This window comes from Pseudopipra pipra, chromosome 2 (assembly GCF_036250125.1).
Source record: "Pseudopipra pipra isolate bDixPip1 chromosome 2, bDixPip1.hap1, whole genome shotgun sequence".
Taxonomy (NCBI): Eukaryota; Metazoa; Chordata; class Aves; order Passeriformes; family Pipridae; genus Pseudopipra; species Pseudopipra pipra.
In genome coordinates this window covers 42,834,599-42,853,119 of record NC_087550.1, presented here as the reverse complement: position 1 = coordinate 42,853,119, position 18,521 = coordinate 42,834,599, and the positions used below count along the sequence as shown (strand labels likewise).

Here is an 18,521-nt window from a genome sequence, read left to right as displayed (position 1 = left end):
ACACAGTACTATGCTGGCTACTAGGAAGAAAATTAACTCTATTTGAGAAGAAACCAGGACAAATCTTTAAGTTTATTTTTTTCAGTGGAAGTAAATGGAGCATACAGAATTACCCATTATAACCATCATCATCATAATGACTCCATCCTAAATTAACACCCTGACACAAATACTGTTATCACTCTTCACTGGGCTAGTTATCTTTTAATTATTGCTAAACAAATTCACCTTTTTAAAATGAGGAAAGCATACACTGTCTATATGATTAAAGCATATTTAATACACATAGTAGACATATCTTAAAATTAAATTGATGTTTTAAAATGAAATTTTACAGTATTTTTTCTCCTACTCCTTCCGAAACAGTTTTGAAGGGAATCTGCGTAGCAATCTCTAGAGTACTGTTCGCAAACAAGTGCCTAAAGGTAAATCATTCCATCAAGATCAAACAAGAAGAGGCTGTTTCTGAGCTACTACCTTCCATCCGAGTTCAAAAATATATAAGGAGTGGAGGGTAAAGACATTAGAACAAAACTAAACCTGTGGTAAAGGGCCCACAAACAGTAAACTACATAATAAAGTAGTTCATTTGGACTCACAATGCAATAAATCTGACTTTTAGAATGTTCACAGAAAATGCTATCTCCAATATGAATTGGCTTTGCTCTGACTGTGAACAGTGACAGGGTGTCTGAACAGTGTCAACATTACTCATTAGTATTTCTCTTGACCTTTTAGGCATGACAAGGTGGTGGATCTTTTTCTAGTCTTCATGCATTTAAGTTGTCTTTTTTCACATGACATGGTACTTTGTGGTAGTTTAGTCTGGGCCTTCCTTGGTGACCAGTTTGTAACCAAGGAAGTGCCCAGATTTACCCAGTATTCCCTACAATTTTTATGTAAGCCAGGCTATAAGAAGAAAGGAGGAGAGGCCTTCGGCCTCTTTCCTTCCGGCAGCTTGGAGGTGCGAGTTTCCCTGCTGTTGAGTCTGTCGTGTTGGGGAGTGAGGCCTGGTAAGGCCTTGCCGACCTTGGGAGATGGAGGTTGCTGGCGGTTGTTCCAGCGCGACTTTCTGTTGTCCCAAGGAGAGTAGTAAGATATTCTTTTGCTAATTCTTTTACTTGCTAGATCTTGGGCTATTGATCGTGTATATTTTATTTTGTTTGTGTTCTTTTTTCCCTTCCCCCTTCCCTTTCCCTTTTGAAACTGTATATATATTTCAATTGTATATAACTGTAATATAAGTGTAAATATATTTATATATATATTGTTTTAGCTGTCTCTCTCTCGTTTCGGTTCTCTTGGGCTTTTTTTCCTCTTCTCCCTGAGGTTTGGGGGGGGACTTCTTGTGGTGAGGTTTGGAGACATGGCAGGGAGCCAGCTTCAAACCATATCATACTTTCTGAAGGAGATTTCAGAATATTTGGTGTAATTTAAATGGATAAAATCCCCTTTGTTTCTCTCTTCCGTTTTTGGTAAATTAGATTGTCTAAAACTGAAATGAGACAATCCAAAACATGGGAAAATTTTAATTTTAAACAGTGTCTAGCTCTCTTTGATCATCTCCTATCATAAAAATATAGGCATATCTGAAAAGTAAAAGTGATATCACTATTTTTTTTTTATTTGATAGAAAAGCTCCCTCAAGCAAACTCAGTACAAGAGGGAACCCAATGAAAATACTGTATCAGTAATATGCAATCTTACAAATGATTCTTAATGTCTGCTCCTGGGTGACTCTCAGATTTCTCAAAACTTAGTGTTTTCGATTAACAAGTTATTTCAAGAATCTGGCTCAAGGGCAAATAGAGAATCAGAAAAGAACTTTTCTGAGTAAGAAAATGGACACAACATTAAAAGAAACTTGAGAAAAGACAAAAAAGTAAAGTGATGTTTAATTTTAGGCTGGGGATTGGTAACTGAATTTTTTTTATTTCATTTTAATAAATGTTGATATTTAAATAAAATCACATCCCAACTGAGTTTGTATTTAAATGAAACTCAATATCAAGCCCTTTCTTTGAAACACTAAAATTTGCCTCATTTGCTTTGCTTTTGGGAAGCAGGAGGGCAAGTGTAGAAGTGGAGACATTCCTCAAACAAAAGTTACATGAATCTTCCAGCAGTAATTTCTAAGTACTAAGGAAAAATCAAATAATTAGAAAGCATTTAAGTATTACAGGGAGCTATCTACATCATCATCATGCTATTTGAGTCAATCAACCACAGGCATGTTGTCAAAGACCAAAATTAGGAGTTCTAGAAATCAACCTAAAGAGCTACACCACAATAATACAGAAAGCATTCTAGTACAAGATGTGTCACAGTCTTTCCCAAGATTTTCTTTTCCCAGTGTAAAATTCCAACTAGAGAATTTCATGACATACTGATATTGCCATACTATATAGAAATTGAGTAAGAGGGCTGATTTAGTATGGATAGACTTGTAAAATAATGCAAAACCAAAAGTGGATTGGAATGAGTTGTGAAGAGATAAACTTGGAGTACAAGTTAAACATTACTGGTACATTCATTCTTTTATACCACATGCATAGGGTACACGTAGTTTGTATACTAAACAAAACAAGTGTACAGAAGAAATGTGTCATTCAGACAGCTCTACTGGAACAGTTGTCTCCAACAACATAGATATTTTCAAAATGTAAATGTGTATTTGAAACTGAATACTCTTGCTGAAAAGTGCACTTTGTTTTTTTTCATTTCTTCCTTGAAGTGGTTAAATGAACATGCCTCTGGGGCATAGAGAAACGGCATTGTGATTTGTTTTTAAAGCTTGGTTTCTTAGGGTAATTAAATAATTTGAAGTTGTTGTATAAAATCAGAATCATTTAGGCTGGAAAACACCTTTAAGATCAGCAAGTCCAACTGTTAACCCAGCACTGCCATGTCCAGCACTAAACTATGACCCTATCAGTCGTTTCTCTATATATCCTTTAAACTACCTTAGATTATACCAGTAATTTCCTATCAAATCTAACAGGATAGATGTTTTAGTGATAAGCCTCAATAACTTTGAAGAAGAAAAACAAAAGCCCAAACCCCAACACTCAGATAGAAGATTGAACCCAAACTGATGTTCCAATTAAGCAAAAGTAAGTTTTTTCATCTGTCCACTTCCACAGACAGCACCCACTTCAAACTCACAAAAACACATTTTTGTATGGACAAGAAATAAGAACCCGGTGGAACTGAAGACACCTCCTCCATTTCAAACATCTAACCTAAACACTAATGAAGTTGTTTAATCACTAGGCCTATTCTAGACCAACTGATGAAGACCTTTAAAGTCCTAGACACTGTTCAAGAAGACAGGTCTGAATATGTTTCAGTGGACTTCCTGCAGACCTTAGGATGAATTTCATAGAGTGCAAGAAACATATTCCAGGAACAGGAAAAATAAAAAGCCATTATAATGAATATATATCTACGGGGTGTTTTTGCCATCATTAAAAATACCTTAAATCGCTGCAGTTTTATAACCTAAGTTTTGATTGATACACGCTCACTGGGTTTATACAGAGTAAAGGTGTGAAGTGGCAACTAAAAAAAAAAATCAAATATCCAATGGAACCATAGGGAGTCAAGACTGTTTATCACTAGTGAAAATGTACTCCTTACCTCAAATGTCCACTCCTCTTCTTTTTCTCCATCCAGAAGCATTTTTGTCTCCTTATACACCTGCCCTACTTCCAGCTGCAATGGGGATACATTAAACTCAATTCTTTGCAAGTTAAAGCCAATTCCAACTCCAATAGCCTTTATGAAGCTTTCCTTTAAGGCCTAAAAGACACAATAAGTGTATTTTATTCCTAATGGTTGTTTTCAAACTGTTCTATAAACATTACATCTGACTACAAATGGTAGACAAAATAAATTTAAGACTTATACTACTCTAAATGTGAGGGTAGGCTGATGCAATTATCAAGAGAAAAAGTTATCAACATTGTTAATACCCAGCCTAACTTTCTGCATTACAATAAACATGAAACTGGAATTACCCAGTAGCACATACAGATATGAACTCTCTACCTTATTCTAGCTATGTGTTTAAAATTAGTAATAAATCCTAGAAATGTCAACTGTACTATGGTTGTCAAAGTTCTTCTGATATTAAAAAAAAAAAAATCATTAAAATATCAAATTTATTTTTATCTTCACATGAAATGGTATCAGGTAGCACCAGGAGACTTAGATTGGATATTAGGAAAAACTTCTTCCCTGAATAGGTTTTGAAGCACTGGGACAGGATGCTCAGAGAAGTGGTTGAGTCATCATCCCTGGAGTTCTTTAAAAGATGGGTAGAGGTGGTATTTAGGGACATGGTTTAGCAGTGGATTTGATGATCTTAGAGGTCTTTTCCAACCTAAACCATTCTATGATTCTCTCCAACTATAAAAAAAAAACGTTTTTACTATGATGAAAATAATAAATTATATTAAAAAAATGTGCATGTTTGCAGAGTATAAATAGGGAGAAAAGTCTTACCCAGTGCCGATAAAACATATCCAGCTGCATCCATTCATTACTCATAGACTTGATTACATCCCACTCTGTCTCAGTAAACTGTCGCTTCATGATGTGAAAGAAATTTGGAACTGAGCTACTACCTATAAATTAGACAGAAATATTTACAGAAATTTTAATAGAGTAGCAATAATAAGCAAATGAATTACCTCTTGTTATTGCACTAGAAAAAAATCATAAGAAAAAAATTTATGAACCAACTCTGCTCTACAACTTGAATTTATATAGCCTCAAAGCAGCAAGCTGCTGATTTTTCAGGACATAGTATTAAAAAAACCCATTTCAATAGCAGAATTGCTGTATAAAAATGTGAAATTATGTATTTCCAGCATTCTCTAAAAAGCAAAGTATTTTACCTGTTTGATTTTACATATATATAAAAATATTATATTAGTTAAAAAAGTAGCATATACAGTCTCTGGCATATCACAGCTTGATCTAGTAATATTTTATAAAACAGCATGCTGTTTGTCTAAATTCATCAATTCTGCCTTTTGCCCTAGGATGCTGTGATACAAAAGAAACCCTTTTTTAAGCACTTGTAGAATATAGTCTCCCAAAGTTATCACATACATATTAAGCCTTTTGGATTGGATTTATTCTGCAAGGAAAATGGGGGTACAGGGGTGCCCATAATAACAGTAAGATATATACCAAGGAAAAAGAAAAATCCCCCCTAAGAAACCCAACCTCAAACCACTGAACCTCAAATCCTTAGATTAAATTTAAGCTTCCTCAGGGGCTATCTCACTTTTCCCCACTAGTGTAGAAGACACTACAGAATGTGAGGTTATGTTGATCAATGGCACTTCTATAATACACTGGAAGTTATGGACCTCATTACATGCTTGGCTACTCACCCAAGAGCCTATATTAATTAGCATACCATGCAATCTGTCCAATTGGGCTTACTGCTGGCTAAAGAGACAATGGCAGAAAACAATCTATTTTCTTTAGTAGGGATAATAAAAGTCTGGATAGAGACAGTTCCGCTTATTGCATAACCTATCAAAAAATTTGTTTCAATTTTCTTATTAAAAAAAAATATTAGCCATATTTAATCTAAAAAACAGCCAGCCCTCCTAATACCACACTACTTTTAAGAACCCATCACTAGATAATGGCTTAAAAAAGGGGCAGATTCTAATTACACCTGTGCCAGTAATTCTGTGAGTTGACTATTGGCAAGGCACTTTCTTTCCCTACACTAATGTTTGCCATCTTAAACCAAAGATAAGGGTATTAACCCTTCTCTATAAAGTGGTTGCCTTCTATAGAAATCTAAGCACTAAATAAAAACAGGTATTGATAGCAGTAATAATTGATCTGAACATTCAGGTTTTCTCACAATTTCCAAATCACACCATAAAGTGTTACCTGACAAAGACATCACACAAGACATAGCAGTGACATTTCAGAGATGCCCTCAATTGCATTTATAAAGTGAAGAAAACATCTTAAGACTGAAATTTTGTTTACAGTTGCAGTAGTCAGCTAATGGAATGATTCAGAACAATCTAAGGGCAGAACTAACTTTTCTCTCTGGAGAGAGAAAAGCAACCACAATGCTAAGTATGCTTTGATGAATTACCAAGACAAATGCCATATCCATCTACTTACACAATCCCACTTCCCTGAAACAATGAAAAATCACAAAAAAATCTGTTGAACTTGGAGAAATGTATTTTCTTTCATCTGTGTTTATATGGTCCATTTTAGAATCATCATCATCATGGCCAGGCTTCGCGAACGAAGATTTGGGAAGGGCTCTACCCACGTTTGTTGCAAGCGCGTTGGTGGCTAAAAAGGCCAATACAAGACAGGCATGTCCGGTTGCAAAAGGCACAGCAGAAAGACTCCTTAGATGGTATGTTGTGCAAGACACGATTCTTTCTGCATTGTCTTTTCTCCTCAAGGGTGATCCTGCGTGCGTTCTCAAAAGCATCAGCTGCGTTATAGATGGTGTGTCTCCAGGCCTCCCGATTGGAGGCCACAGTAGACCAGTTATGATGATCAATATGGCCAAGGCTGAGATGTTGTTTCAGGGAGTCCTTGTATCTTTTCTTCGGGGCTCCTCTCTTGCGGCAGCCAGTGGCAAGTTCACCATAAAGCAAGATCTTAGAGAGGCGGTGGTCCTTCATCCTGGAGATGTGCCCTGCCCAGCGCAGCTGTGTTCTCATTAACATGGCCTCAATAATTGTGATTTTAGAATCAAATAACTGTGTTAATACCTGCTCCAAACAATCCACTTTTTTTTTTCTATTCTCTTCTTTTCTGGAGCAACAGTGGTAAGGTTCCAGCCTCTTCTTGTGATTCAAACTATAAAATATTCCACAATGTCCTGATGTACCTTTCCTCCTTCATCATTTTCAGAGCTCTCCTGCTTTCAATAATCCAGGGCTATTCACACTACCTGAGAAAACCATCCAAGACTATCCACGCTACCTTCACCACCCAGAGGCATATAAAGGCTCCTGCATTGTCAGTCCTGCCATCTAAACTTTATCACGCATAGTGAATACACTTGAGACTTGAACAGTTTAGTACACTAAGTGTATATCAAGCCCATATGCTACTGGGTTTTTTTCCCCCTCATTATTTGACTTCTTTTTTCGAAAGGTTTCTTCAACTGTTCAGCTACCCTTCTTGACACTTTGTTCAGACTTACATAGTACTTTCCCATCCACTCCAGCCATTTGTCACATTCTTCCTCTGAAAAGCTCAGGCACCACTTTGTCCTTCAGTGCACTCCCCTCCTGTCTCCTTACTGCAATACAGTTGCTTTGCTCTGAGGAATGGATCAGAGGACCTTGGACTACTATTCTCCATAAATTACTAGCAGTACTGCAGCCTGCCTAGTCCACTTCTCCATCTTCGCTTCAGTATCAGAGAAAGATTCACAGAATTATGAGGAAAATTTAGGTTGAAAAAGATCTTTGGAGATCACCTAGTCTGACCTTCTGTTGAAAACCAGAGTCTCACGCTGGGTTACCCAGGGCCCTGTCAAGCAGAGTATTTCACCTTTTCTCTGGGGAACTTAGACCAGTGCTTTACTGTTCTCATGGTGAAGAACTGTTCTACAGACATGTAATTCCCCCTGAATCAACCTGAGGTTGTTGCCTTTTGCCCTGTTACTGTTCATGCTCATGAAAACAATTATGTAAATCATCTTTACAGTTACCTTTCAGGCATACTTTGGTTAGATTCCCCTCCTAAGAACTTTCCCCTTGTCAGGTCAAACAAACACAGCTCCATCAGCATTTCTACATAGGTCAAGTTCCCCAACCCTCTAATCACCTCTCTTAAATGCTGAGCACAATTTTATTGCCCTTGCTGATTTTAAAACCCATTTTCATTTGTATATGCTTTTATAATTCATTCTTTTCTTACCTTCACACAAACTGTTGCGGATTTTTTTTTTGCATTTGATTATAAGAGTTAATATTCTAAAAGCATTTTTCTAGCCTACTGTAAACTTCACACTTGAGTATGTGTGCTCTGAATACTGGAAGCAGTTTTTGTTTTTACATTGGATCATCTTGCTGAAGAGAACGCTAATAAATGTAACCAAAACGTACTACAGCTTCCTTTCATAATATTCAGTTAACCAACAAAAATTTCTCCCAGTATCTAATTGCCTAAGAAATACAAACCTGTACTTTCATTTGCATTAGACAAAATTGACTGGATGGTTTAGCTATTCAGTGGCCTAATTTTAAAAGTACTTTTTCCCTGGAATGTTTAGCACTGCCTCCTTCCCATAACACTCATTAACTTACTTTTTAGGGAACGCTAGCCAACAGAGAAACGACACACAGCAAATCTCTGACCAACTCCTACAGTTGGTGTCCAAATTACTTTGATATTCACAAGACAAGCTAAAAGTTTTATCCTTGAGACCAAATCATATTTTCATTCAATTTCTTTGACCCACAAACACTTAAGCCTCACACTCCTATCACATCCCAGTGCACATCTGAAATGAAAGTAGTTCTGGGAAAGTAGTTCCCAGAAAAGTTAAATGTAAAATTAACACAGTTGCGAAGGTGATTGCTTACCCTGTTAATAAACTTTTGAGCACATTAGATCTCTAAGAATATAAACTGAGTAGTCTTTCAAAAATTGCCTTCTATGCATTAAAAACCAAAAAAATCTAACCCAAAAGTTAAGTTTCTTCATTAAATTAAAAGCACGCAATACTTGGGAAAATTTCAGGAAGAGCGAGGAGGGGAAATATTGAGTGATACTGAAAAAAGAAACCAATATTAAGCCTGGAAAGTAAACATGCTATATACAGATAAATGAGCATGTTCATATGTGTGTATATGTGTGTGCATTTTGGATTTTTTGCAATAACTATTTACATTGGAATACATGATGTCATCTTTTCTGCTGCAATGAGAACTGGGTATTTTATCGATTTTTTTTAAATACTGAGCAAAAAAAAAATCTGCTTTGCATTTTCCCTTTAGAACAGCAAAACCTTAGATCAGATATAAAAGATTGATTTTAAAAAGATGCAGGAGTGAAAAGTAACAAAACATACTATGCTCTCTAGTTCTGTATTCATATGTGCTTTAGAAATAGTACATAAATACAGGGTAATTTCCCCCATTTCTCTACCTGCTAAAGAAGCCAAACAAGTTGCATTTGTAGGAGGATAAAAGACAATCAGAAATAAGATCCATGTAAATTATGATGCTATTAACAGTAAAGATTGCTATTCAGGGGGCTAATATAGAAATCTTCATACTATTTTGTTTACACTGTTAAACATCAGGTCAATCATAGGTCTGCTTTGGTAATACAATGTGCATTTAAAGGCAGGGTACGAACTTGTACCCGAAGTTATTAAAATCATGACATGCCTTCTCAAAATAGTGAAAAGAGTAGATTGTCTCCAATTCGGTTTTTACCAGGTTTACAGTTTTCAAAGTGTTTGGGTCACAATTGGTTCAAATTGTTAGTGTCAAAAACTGTCTAGCTTATACTGTGATCTATATCCCAAACTATGGAAATTCAGATCCAAAAGCTACCACTGCCACTTCATTGATCCACTAACCCCCTGAAAAACCAAATCAAACAAAGAAAAACAAACCCAAACAAGCACTCAAACCAAAAAATACAGTACAACCCCCCAGAACACTAACAGCCTCCTCACTGCCTCAAACTGCATGGAAGAAACAGGTCAGTGATCAAGAACTAATATCTAATCAATACCTGTTTTACTTTCAGATGGCAAATAGGCAAAGTGGCAGTGTGACACGTACTACCTAGCAAAATGAAGAACTGAAGCAGGAACAGATCGATCTACTTAACAACAGGAAACACACAGGCTAGCTATGAATCTTGCAAACTAACAAACTGTATCAGATGAATGTTTCAAGCCCTGGACTCCTGGTCTGGCACTACTTTTGGTGTAGACACAAGCCATATTTGATCTTATTTTACTATCTCTAAAGGAAATCAAAGGGAACTACTGATATAGAGATAACATTTTTTCTGCAACAGATGCCCAAGCCCTAATTGTCTTTTAATACCCACTAACCCTGGTAGAGGTGTTTGAAACTGACAACACAGGGCAAATAATTAAGTAGCTAAATCACTAACTTAGAAGAACCAGATAGAATATTAACAAAGCATGTTTTTCCAACCTACTAGCTCATGCAGCTTTACTGGGAACTGGAAATTGGATTTATATTCTCTGACCTCTACACTTCCTACCAATATCCTGCAATTCTCCGAATGATAGTATGTTAAACATTCATTCGCATCATGTAACTATTGACATGTACCATCTTGGGGTACCTGAGAGAAACAGCATTAACTTTAAAATGGCTGAAAATCTGATATTGCTTCCTATGAATTACTCAACATTTCCCAGATTGTAAAAATGGAAAAGTCATAAAGAGACTGAAATAATTTGATAATGTTTGATATTTTCTCTGCAGTTAGAATTATTAAGTCTTTTCAATATTAGAGAAACTGCTAAGGTTTCAATCATAGTACTGTAGTGGAGTCTAACAGCAGTGATGAACGTTTAAGCAAGCTGCCTTGATACTCAATGCCAAACCAAAGAAAACAGTGTCATAATGGCTTAGATACCCCTACCTCCAAAACTGCACTGGAGAAATAACTGTTTTGACACAGCTATGACTTGGATAAAAAAAACCATGAAGAAAAGTCACAAGTTGTTAACTGGATACCTCATACCTGATCAATTTACAGACAAGTAGTGTATGATCCGCAACATATTTATGCTTTTTGTCATTTGTTCTGAAAATATATAAAAAAAAAAGCCAGATGCTCTCAAATTTCGTTCAGACTCCAGCATACTTTTACATGCTCTTTCTATTCCAAACATTCAACTGTAATATATACTTGCCATTGAAGAGCTTGCAGACATAAACACACCTGGGTGCAAGCTCATGGTTTTAGCTTGCTTCTGAGTAGAGAAAATAAAAGTGTTTAAAATACAGAGGGTCTTAATCACTAAGATAATTCAGGAACCCCAAATTCTTTTAATGAAATGTACTTATAACTAAACAGTAATAGCAAAAATAGTAATGAGCAGTAATAATATAAGAAACCTATTCTTAACTTGCCTTTGTCATTGATTATACCTTTTACTTGCTTAAGGGCTTTCCAAAGCTAACGGAGCTCTGGGTAGCCAGAATATTTCAGCAAAAAGGTAAATTACCCCATGAAAATGGCATTTAATGAGTTTTCCATTACAGAACTTATCAAACAGTTAAAGCAATCATTTCACTGTCAGAACAGCAGGAACTCTTCTTCCTTCCAACACTTATGATGCATCACATTAAAAATATGCACAAAATTCCAAAATCTATAAACATAAAAATGTACTTTTATAAAGCAAGTTGTGAGGACCCAACTACAGATGTAATTGGAAAAATCAAAAGAGTCAAACATGCTGAGATGTCTTTAAAAGTTACAGACATTTAGGAACATAACATTTTCCTAACTACATCTTCTGATACTCCTTCAAAGACAACAAAAACGTTGCTAGTGCAAGAGCTCCCACATATATATCTGAGCATCTATAACCTTACAGTACAGTAGTACTACCAGAACTATCAGATATTACATTTTATGCCATAACATACTAAGGGCCTTTCTATACATTCAGAAAGATTACACTGACCAAAACCTTTGGTAATTAATCCTTTGCTTAAAAATTAACATTTTAAAGAAAACCTACCACTCAATACAATTTATTATTCCAAAAAAACAGACAAAGCAAAAAAAAAAATATTTAATCACAGTATCAAATTTTCCTTTCAGTTTATCAAGTAGGAAAAGGTAGGTGCTTCAGTGAAAGTGTCCTTATAGGGAGAGCAGTCTCATCTTTAAAAAAACAGTATCACCACACCACAGTACATGAGGGTGCACTGGAATCCATTTGGTACTTGTTATACAAAATGTTATACTCGACAAAACTGGGTGGGGGAAAGCCAATTCTCAGTACCTAAGTCATCTTCATCTTCCATATGAATTTCACTACATGATCCACACTTTCTAACACCTCCTTGATCTGACTAATGCAGTTTGTTCCCCTCCTGGGAAGGCTGTGAGACCTTAGAAAGCACAAGCTGATTCAAACTGAGCTGGTTTCTCTGAAGAAGTCTGATGAGAAATCCCATATTCTAGGACTATGTCCTTCTACATCATGATATCCTACTCCAGTAATGAATCCACTGAACAACAGGGTTCCTTGTAATGGCAGAAACTGGGACACTGCACATAATCCTGTCCCAGAACACAAATCTCACTGCCAGATGAAGTAAAAATGTCCTTTATCATTTTCACACTTAAAACTTCCCCACCTCTGTTTGTATACTATCCCTCCCTCATTTCCCCCTTCAAAACAAAGTCCAAAAAATCCCACAAGATGACAGAAAAGGTATTAGTGTTTTAAATTTGGGAATCAATCAGTAACAGTGAAAGTGACCACTAAGCACATTCTTTAAAAAAACAAACCAAAACAAAACAAAACCCCCAAATCTTATAAACCCATTTGTTTAGCTTGCCAGCAGCTGAAAGACTGTCCCACTTGACAGCTAAATCCAGCATGTTTTGCTTTGTTTAGTCATTCCACTGAGAAAAGACAGCAGTCAGCTAGTCACTGGCAAGCTGTTCCCCCACATCCTTTCCCCTACCAACACACAAATCAACTTCGCCAAAGCAGGAGCCATCTTTTATCCACCCAGAAGGTTATATAAGCAAAGATATAAGAGGAAGATAAATGTGCTGCAACATGGCAAAAGCAGATGATGGCCCACAGCTGAAAAACTGATGAACTTCAATAGTCCATTCACCTCTATCAGTTATGTCTAGTCTTGTGGATACTATCTCTAAGTGTTTGCTTTACTTTTATTAAATTGGTTTTTACTAGGGAAGAACAAAAGGAAGATACACATATTTAATACAAAACCCAACAAGTCTGATGAATGGACAGGACAAATAATAATGTTTTAATGCCCTACAAAATTGGATTTTCCATTAAAATGCAACGTAGCACATAACAGCCATGAACACCTAGAATTCACAGCACCAACCCAATAAATGGCAAGCAAACAGCTACTCATGGAAGTAGCAGAAGTCTCCTGGTCCTAAACTTTCCTGAAAGCCTGATGTGACAACAGCAACCTGTCATCTTTATTGAGGAAATATAAAATCATTTGCCCTGTTGAAAATCAGAATTTTTCTTAGGAAGGAAATACGTCAGGGAAATGCAGCTGAGGCTATTTTTTTTTACAGTTACTGAAGAAAGATGTGAAATATTTAAGATAAGTTTATATCATCTCATAAGTTAGTTTAAAAATCTCAAGTCTGTCTCTAAAACATTGTCCCCCAACCTTGACATCGATATGAGCTCCAAACTGTAATACTTGCAGAGACGACATCCAAATAAGCTTTTGACTACACAGAACAAAGACATTTTCTATTTTTCAACTCTTGCAACAAAATATGTATCTGTAGAGCTGAAGCTATTGGAAATGGGTACATTAGCAAAAAACTCCTCAAAAAGCACATTTTTAATACCTACATAGTAATTACTTAATTTTAGCCCTCATGTCACATTTTTCTGCTAGACTTTCTTAATTTGGAAAGCCAAAGCTAACTGTCACTAGTGCAGGCTGAGACGTACTTTTTGTTCTCTTAAAAAAATAAATTCTATTCTACTTAACACCTCATTGTGAATGTATAACTTACTTTCCCAAAAAACCAAAGCTAAGGAATAAACTGTGATTATTTTAAATTAAGTGTGCAGAAGGGAAAATAACCCCACAACACCAAAACCCAAAAACAATCAGACAAGCATTCTTATATTTGCTCTTTGTTCCACCTCTTATTTTTACTAAAATCACCTGTTTTTAAATTTTTTGCTTTCTTTATTGCTAATTTATTCCTTATTTTAAACATATATACTCTACACAGGTTAATTTTTACTGTTCCACATTTTTCTATCTGTTTATATTTCAATCCAAATGGTTTTATGTTTTGTTATTAAAGAAAGACTCACAAAGGATTAAGATGGTTTCTTCAGAAAAAAAAAAAGATTATTTTTCCTTAAAGAGGAGATTTAATCAGAATAACAAATTTTTCTTTCACAGTTTATCAAGCATTGGTGCCTCATTAATTACAGAATGACACAATTTCAGATTAAAACAGCGTTAGAAATGTGACTAAATAAAGGACAATAATGAAACTGCTATAATGTAATAGGTATTCTTTAAGAGTATGCTTAAGATGGCTGTTTCTTCCCAGTTTCAAACAGAACAAGAACAAAGAAATGCCTCCCTGTTTACTCAGTGTAAGTGCATATGACCACTATGATTCTTTAGCTCCACAACAATATCAGCTGTTTTAACACTCCTTCACATCGAAAAATTATGTGCTTACATATTTATAAATTCTGACTTCTTTGAACAATTAGAAGCAACATTTAAACTGAATCCTTTGTTAATTTCTTCATCCCAAACAGTGCATCTACATATCTAAAGCTGTAGCATTCACTAAGAATTTGGTGATTATGTCTTGCAGCAAAAGATTAGATGCTGATTGCCACTATGAGATTTACTGAAATACAACAATAAAAACAAAACCAGATAAAATTTGGTTTAAGGTAAAGTTAAGGCATAGTAAGGGCAAAAGCACTCCAAAGAACAATCTGCTTTGGCACTTCTTCCTAGGTTAGGAAATTCCTATTGAAAAAACTGAAAAGTAGCAATTAAAAAAGCATTGCAAGTTCAAAAAATTGAGCATGGCTGCTACCTAAAAGACATGCCAAGTATGTTAACTATGATGTAGGTGTGCCTAACTCTCACTTTAGCTTATGGCTACCAAAACAAACAGCATAAAGCTTTTAACTGTCTGGACAGAGAGAGAGACAGCCTTCCTCCCTTAGCTAGACTGAAGCATAATATTTAGCTTCTTTGTGTGGTACTTAAATATCCCGATTCATGTGTGACACATCTCTCATTTGAGGACCTCTATCATCTCTTGCATTATCTCACCTCAATGATGAAATAATGAGAATAAAAAGAGAAAAATGAGTCAAGTTCTGTTTATATTCATTTGCCTCAGAGAAAAGCAGTGTCAATCAGGTGTTTGCACATAATAGACTACTTCCTTAAAAGAGCATTTCATGGAGTATTTTTAGATCAAATGAATTTTTCTGTAAAATTCACATACAGAAAATTTACTGGTTTGTGTCTTTTAATATGCAATCCTAACATAAAACCAAAATATTAATGAGAAAAGTGGATTTTTATCGCCGTAAAATACTTAATTCTGGAAGAACATTGAGATTAGACATGTCCAGATCAAAGTAACTATAATGTGATAGGTAAGAAAAATTGCAGGCTGATTATGAAAGATAGAGAACGAATTGTTAGTTTATTTACCTTTGCAATCCATCTAAGCTAAAAAATTGCATTACTGAAGAAAAATTCACTTGCACAGCAAGAAAGCTCTTGAACCTAAGAATCCAAACTTTTTTTAAGTGCTCCAGGCAATTTTTATTAAGCTATAATTATTTCCTAAGCCTCTGAAAATGTTCTACTTTGCAAAGTTTAAGTGATTGGTAAATCAACATCCCACTTAAACCATTGTTGACACTTGTTGCAAAATTTCTTTTCCATAAGTTAAAAATCAAACACAAGCTGAGTTTTTCCACAGGAATTAGTAGTACTGTGAGAATCCTTCTCCTTTCCTTTGGTGAAAGGATTAAAATAATTTCACATGCATTAATTCTCTGGCCAAAAAATGTGCACAAATACTTCTACTAATAAACCTACAGTACTACAGTGTGCCTGTTCCCAAATGACTCAAGAGTCCCTCTTCAACTGATCTAAAGAGAAGAAAATAATCACTGTTCTCAGTAATTTTTCAAAAACAAGTAAACTGAAAGACTGATTTAAATCTACAACAATAACGTGCCAGATAATGAAAAGGCAAAAGCATACAATACCTAAGGAAGCTAAATACCTAAAGAGGATATTTTCTACCATCACTACAGTATTTAGCTCAGTATCCGAATAAAAGGAAAACAGTGATAAACTTTTAGCACCTTGAAAAAAGGTGAGGAACTTTTGTAGAACTGCCTCTATTTGCAGTGCTAAGAATAGTTTTTCTTATGGCCCACCTTCACCTTTGAAGAAGTCTGCATCTTCTAGTAGTTTCATTTTTCAGATTTTAATAATGAAGCAGAAGTAATATGGAAAGAGGAGGCTTCTTATTGTTCACAAGTAAAACAAAAACAGATAGCATGGATTAAGTAGTGACATAAAATATTTACATGCATCAGGACTCCTTGTTACATACTAGCACACAATTAAATAGCAGAATTCTCAAAATTTTCAGCTGCATGATACTCTCTTGTATATCTGCACTGCAGATTTTGCATCTTCACTGGTGGAGCAATAAAGGAATACAAGAACTAGAATAGTGGAGACCTCAATCAAAATTCTGTTGGATAACATCACAAAATAAAGTACTTTGTATTTAAACAAGCATTTGAAAAATAACCAAACAAACCTACTGTAATGTACTTTGCACATAGGGAAATCTTTGTCCTTGTAGCTGTTCCAGAGAAAGAGATTTATAGTGGATTCACCCTCTGAAATCTAATGTACTCAGCAACTGCAGAACAAGAGCACCACTCAGTGGAACTATCAGAGAAAACAATACTGGTAAAGTCAGTGTTACATATTCATAGCATAGCAATAAAAAAGGAGTTTCAGGTGATTCTACTAAGAAAAAAAATTTTCCCACTGTCACTACTTGGAAAGTCATCCCTGCTTCTACCTAAGAGACAGAAAATCCATAATTAACATATATGCAGATGCTGATCCTGCCAGTATCATAGCACAATTCATGACTTTACTTTTCCAGGGTCCTGCTTTTCTAAATGGGAAATAGATTTATATTTGTCATAACAGAAATAAACAATGAGGAATGCATATAACAATTAAAAAAACCCCAAATACACAATACATGCACACTCTCTTTTCTAATTACACTAAATTTCTAGGACACAGATTACTTTTTTGGGAAATGTGAAAATGTTCAGTACTCAAACACTACAGAGCCTGTTTTGGTCAGAATAATGCATTACCTGGTAAATTAGTCTTCATTATATCAATGCCCACTTGAAGCTCAGGCTCAGCTGCAAGGACTGCATAATCTCCTTGATGAGAAATATTGAAGTTGTAATTCGAATTGATATTGACTACGGTATTGGCCAGGACAGGTTTTCCTTTCGATGTCCTTTGCAAGTGTACTTCATTCCAAGGTATGCACATCTTTTCTGCAATTAATTTCCGCATCAGCAGCCGACCAGCCTATGAAATAAAATGGAAGTGATTCATACAGAACTATTATGCTATCTGCAAAATACCCCTGGTTGCTAGAAAACCACCTGCCTGAAAAACATGGCTTTATTATTGCTGATACAAAGTAAGAGCGTATTTTAGCTGAATAATTTAAATTTCCCCCTTTTATAAAAGCCTGTGTCTGCAAAGCACGAGTTCCCCAGACCTGAGTATCAAACACATTTATTATCACTATTAGCACAGAGGCAACATAAGACCCAAAAGCAGTCCCAGGCTAGAAGAATCACAAAAACAGTTCCTTTCCCTACCTTGTTTACTTGCTTAGGATACTTCATGGCACAAATAAATATTTTTACACCACCCTGAACGGTAACATTGTCTCAAGCCTTCCTTGCAGTATAGCCACTCCATTACTTCGGCACTAAATGAAATACTGAGCAGCTGAAAGTGATGAGTAACTTCTTACACACAAATTAGCAGGTCTGTATCACTAACACATCCTGATGCGAGATTTAAAACCTGAATCGTGTAGAATAGCTTTATTCTCTTACACACTACGCTGCTGTCTTAGGTACAGTCTCCCAGGGTACGCTGATTTTGTCTCCTAACTTGACACCCCGACACAGAACTTGTGAAGTCTTTCACAGTAACTACTGAGAGCAGACTGCAAACATCTCTTTTTGCTCCGCGGCGAAGCAGAGCGGCATACTTTACGCATCAAGCTTTGTACTTTACGACGCATTACTTCCCCGAAATGCCCTTGTAGAGCACGTTTTCCTACGAGGAGTCAGACATCTGGGCAATGCCCAATCTGCAGAGACAGCCGCGTCCCCGTGCCCCCATGTACCAAGGCGGCTTTGGCATCGCGAGCAAAGACAAACTGGCCGATGCGGTCCTTCTCCTCGGGCTGCACCAGCTGCGCGGCCAGCAGCCACTCACGGCGGCGGGGGCGCCAGGCCCCGCAGGGGAAAGCCCAGCGCACGCTGCCCATGGCCCGTCACGGCCCCGGCCCTCCCGGCCCCGCCACGACCCACCCCTCGAACACGGCGGGAGCCTATCGGCGTGCGGGAGGGACGGAAGGCCCCGCCCCCGAGGCACCACGACCAGTCCGATGTC

At 36.4% G+C, this 18,521-nt stretch overlaps 1 protein-coding gene and 1 long non-coding RNA gene across 13 annotated transcripts in view; one reads left to right on the top strand and one right to left on the bottom strand.

Annotated features, from left to right (window-relative positions):
• The window catches only part of AASDHPPT (aminoadipate-semialdehyde dehydrogenase-phosphopantetheinyl transferase), a 39,519-nt gene extending 21,009 nt beyond the window's left edge, over positions 1 to 18,510 (bottom strand). For 9 of the 12 annotated variants that reach the window (XR_010428248.1, XR_010428249.1, XR_010428250.1 and 6 more), the window contains exons 1-4: positions 18,253 to 18,510; positions 17,189 to 17,414; positions 4,507 to 4,628; positions 3,640 to 3,801 (exon numbers count right to left, since the gene is read on the bottom strand). Coding sequence is in view for 8 of the 12 variants with exons in the window: in XM_064645204.1 (XP_064501274.1) it covers positions 3,640 to 3,801; positions 4,507 to 4,628; positions 17,189 to 17,414; positions 18,253 to 18,396 (654 nt within the window). In the remaining 4 variants the exon portion in view is untranslated. The remainder of the gene's footprint in view (positions 1 to 3,639; positions 3,802 to 4,506; positions 4,629 to 17,188; positions 17,415 to 18,252) is intronic. The other 3 variants (XR_010428251.1, XM_064645207.1, XM_064645205.1) reach the window with 2 other exon arrangements.
• Positions 798 to 10,467, top strand: LOC135409539 (uncharacterized). The gene is made up of 2 exons (XR_010428252.1): positions 798 to 1,092; positions 9,781 to 10,467. It is a non-coding gene; the product is annotated as an uncharacterized LOC135409539 (long non-coding RNA).
• Positions 18,511 to 18,521: the final 11 nt, after the last annotated feature.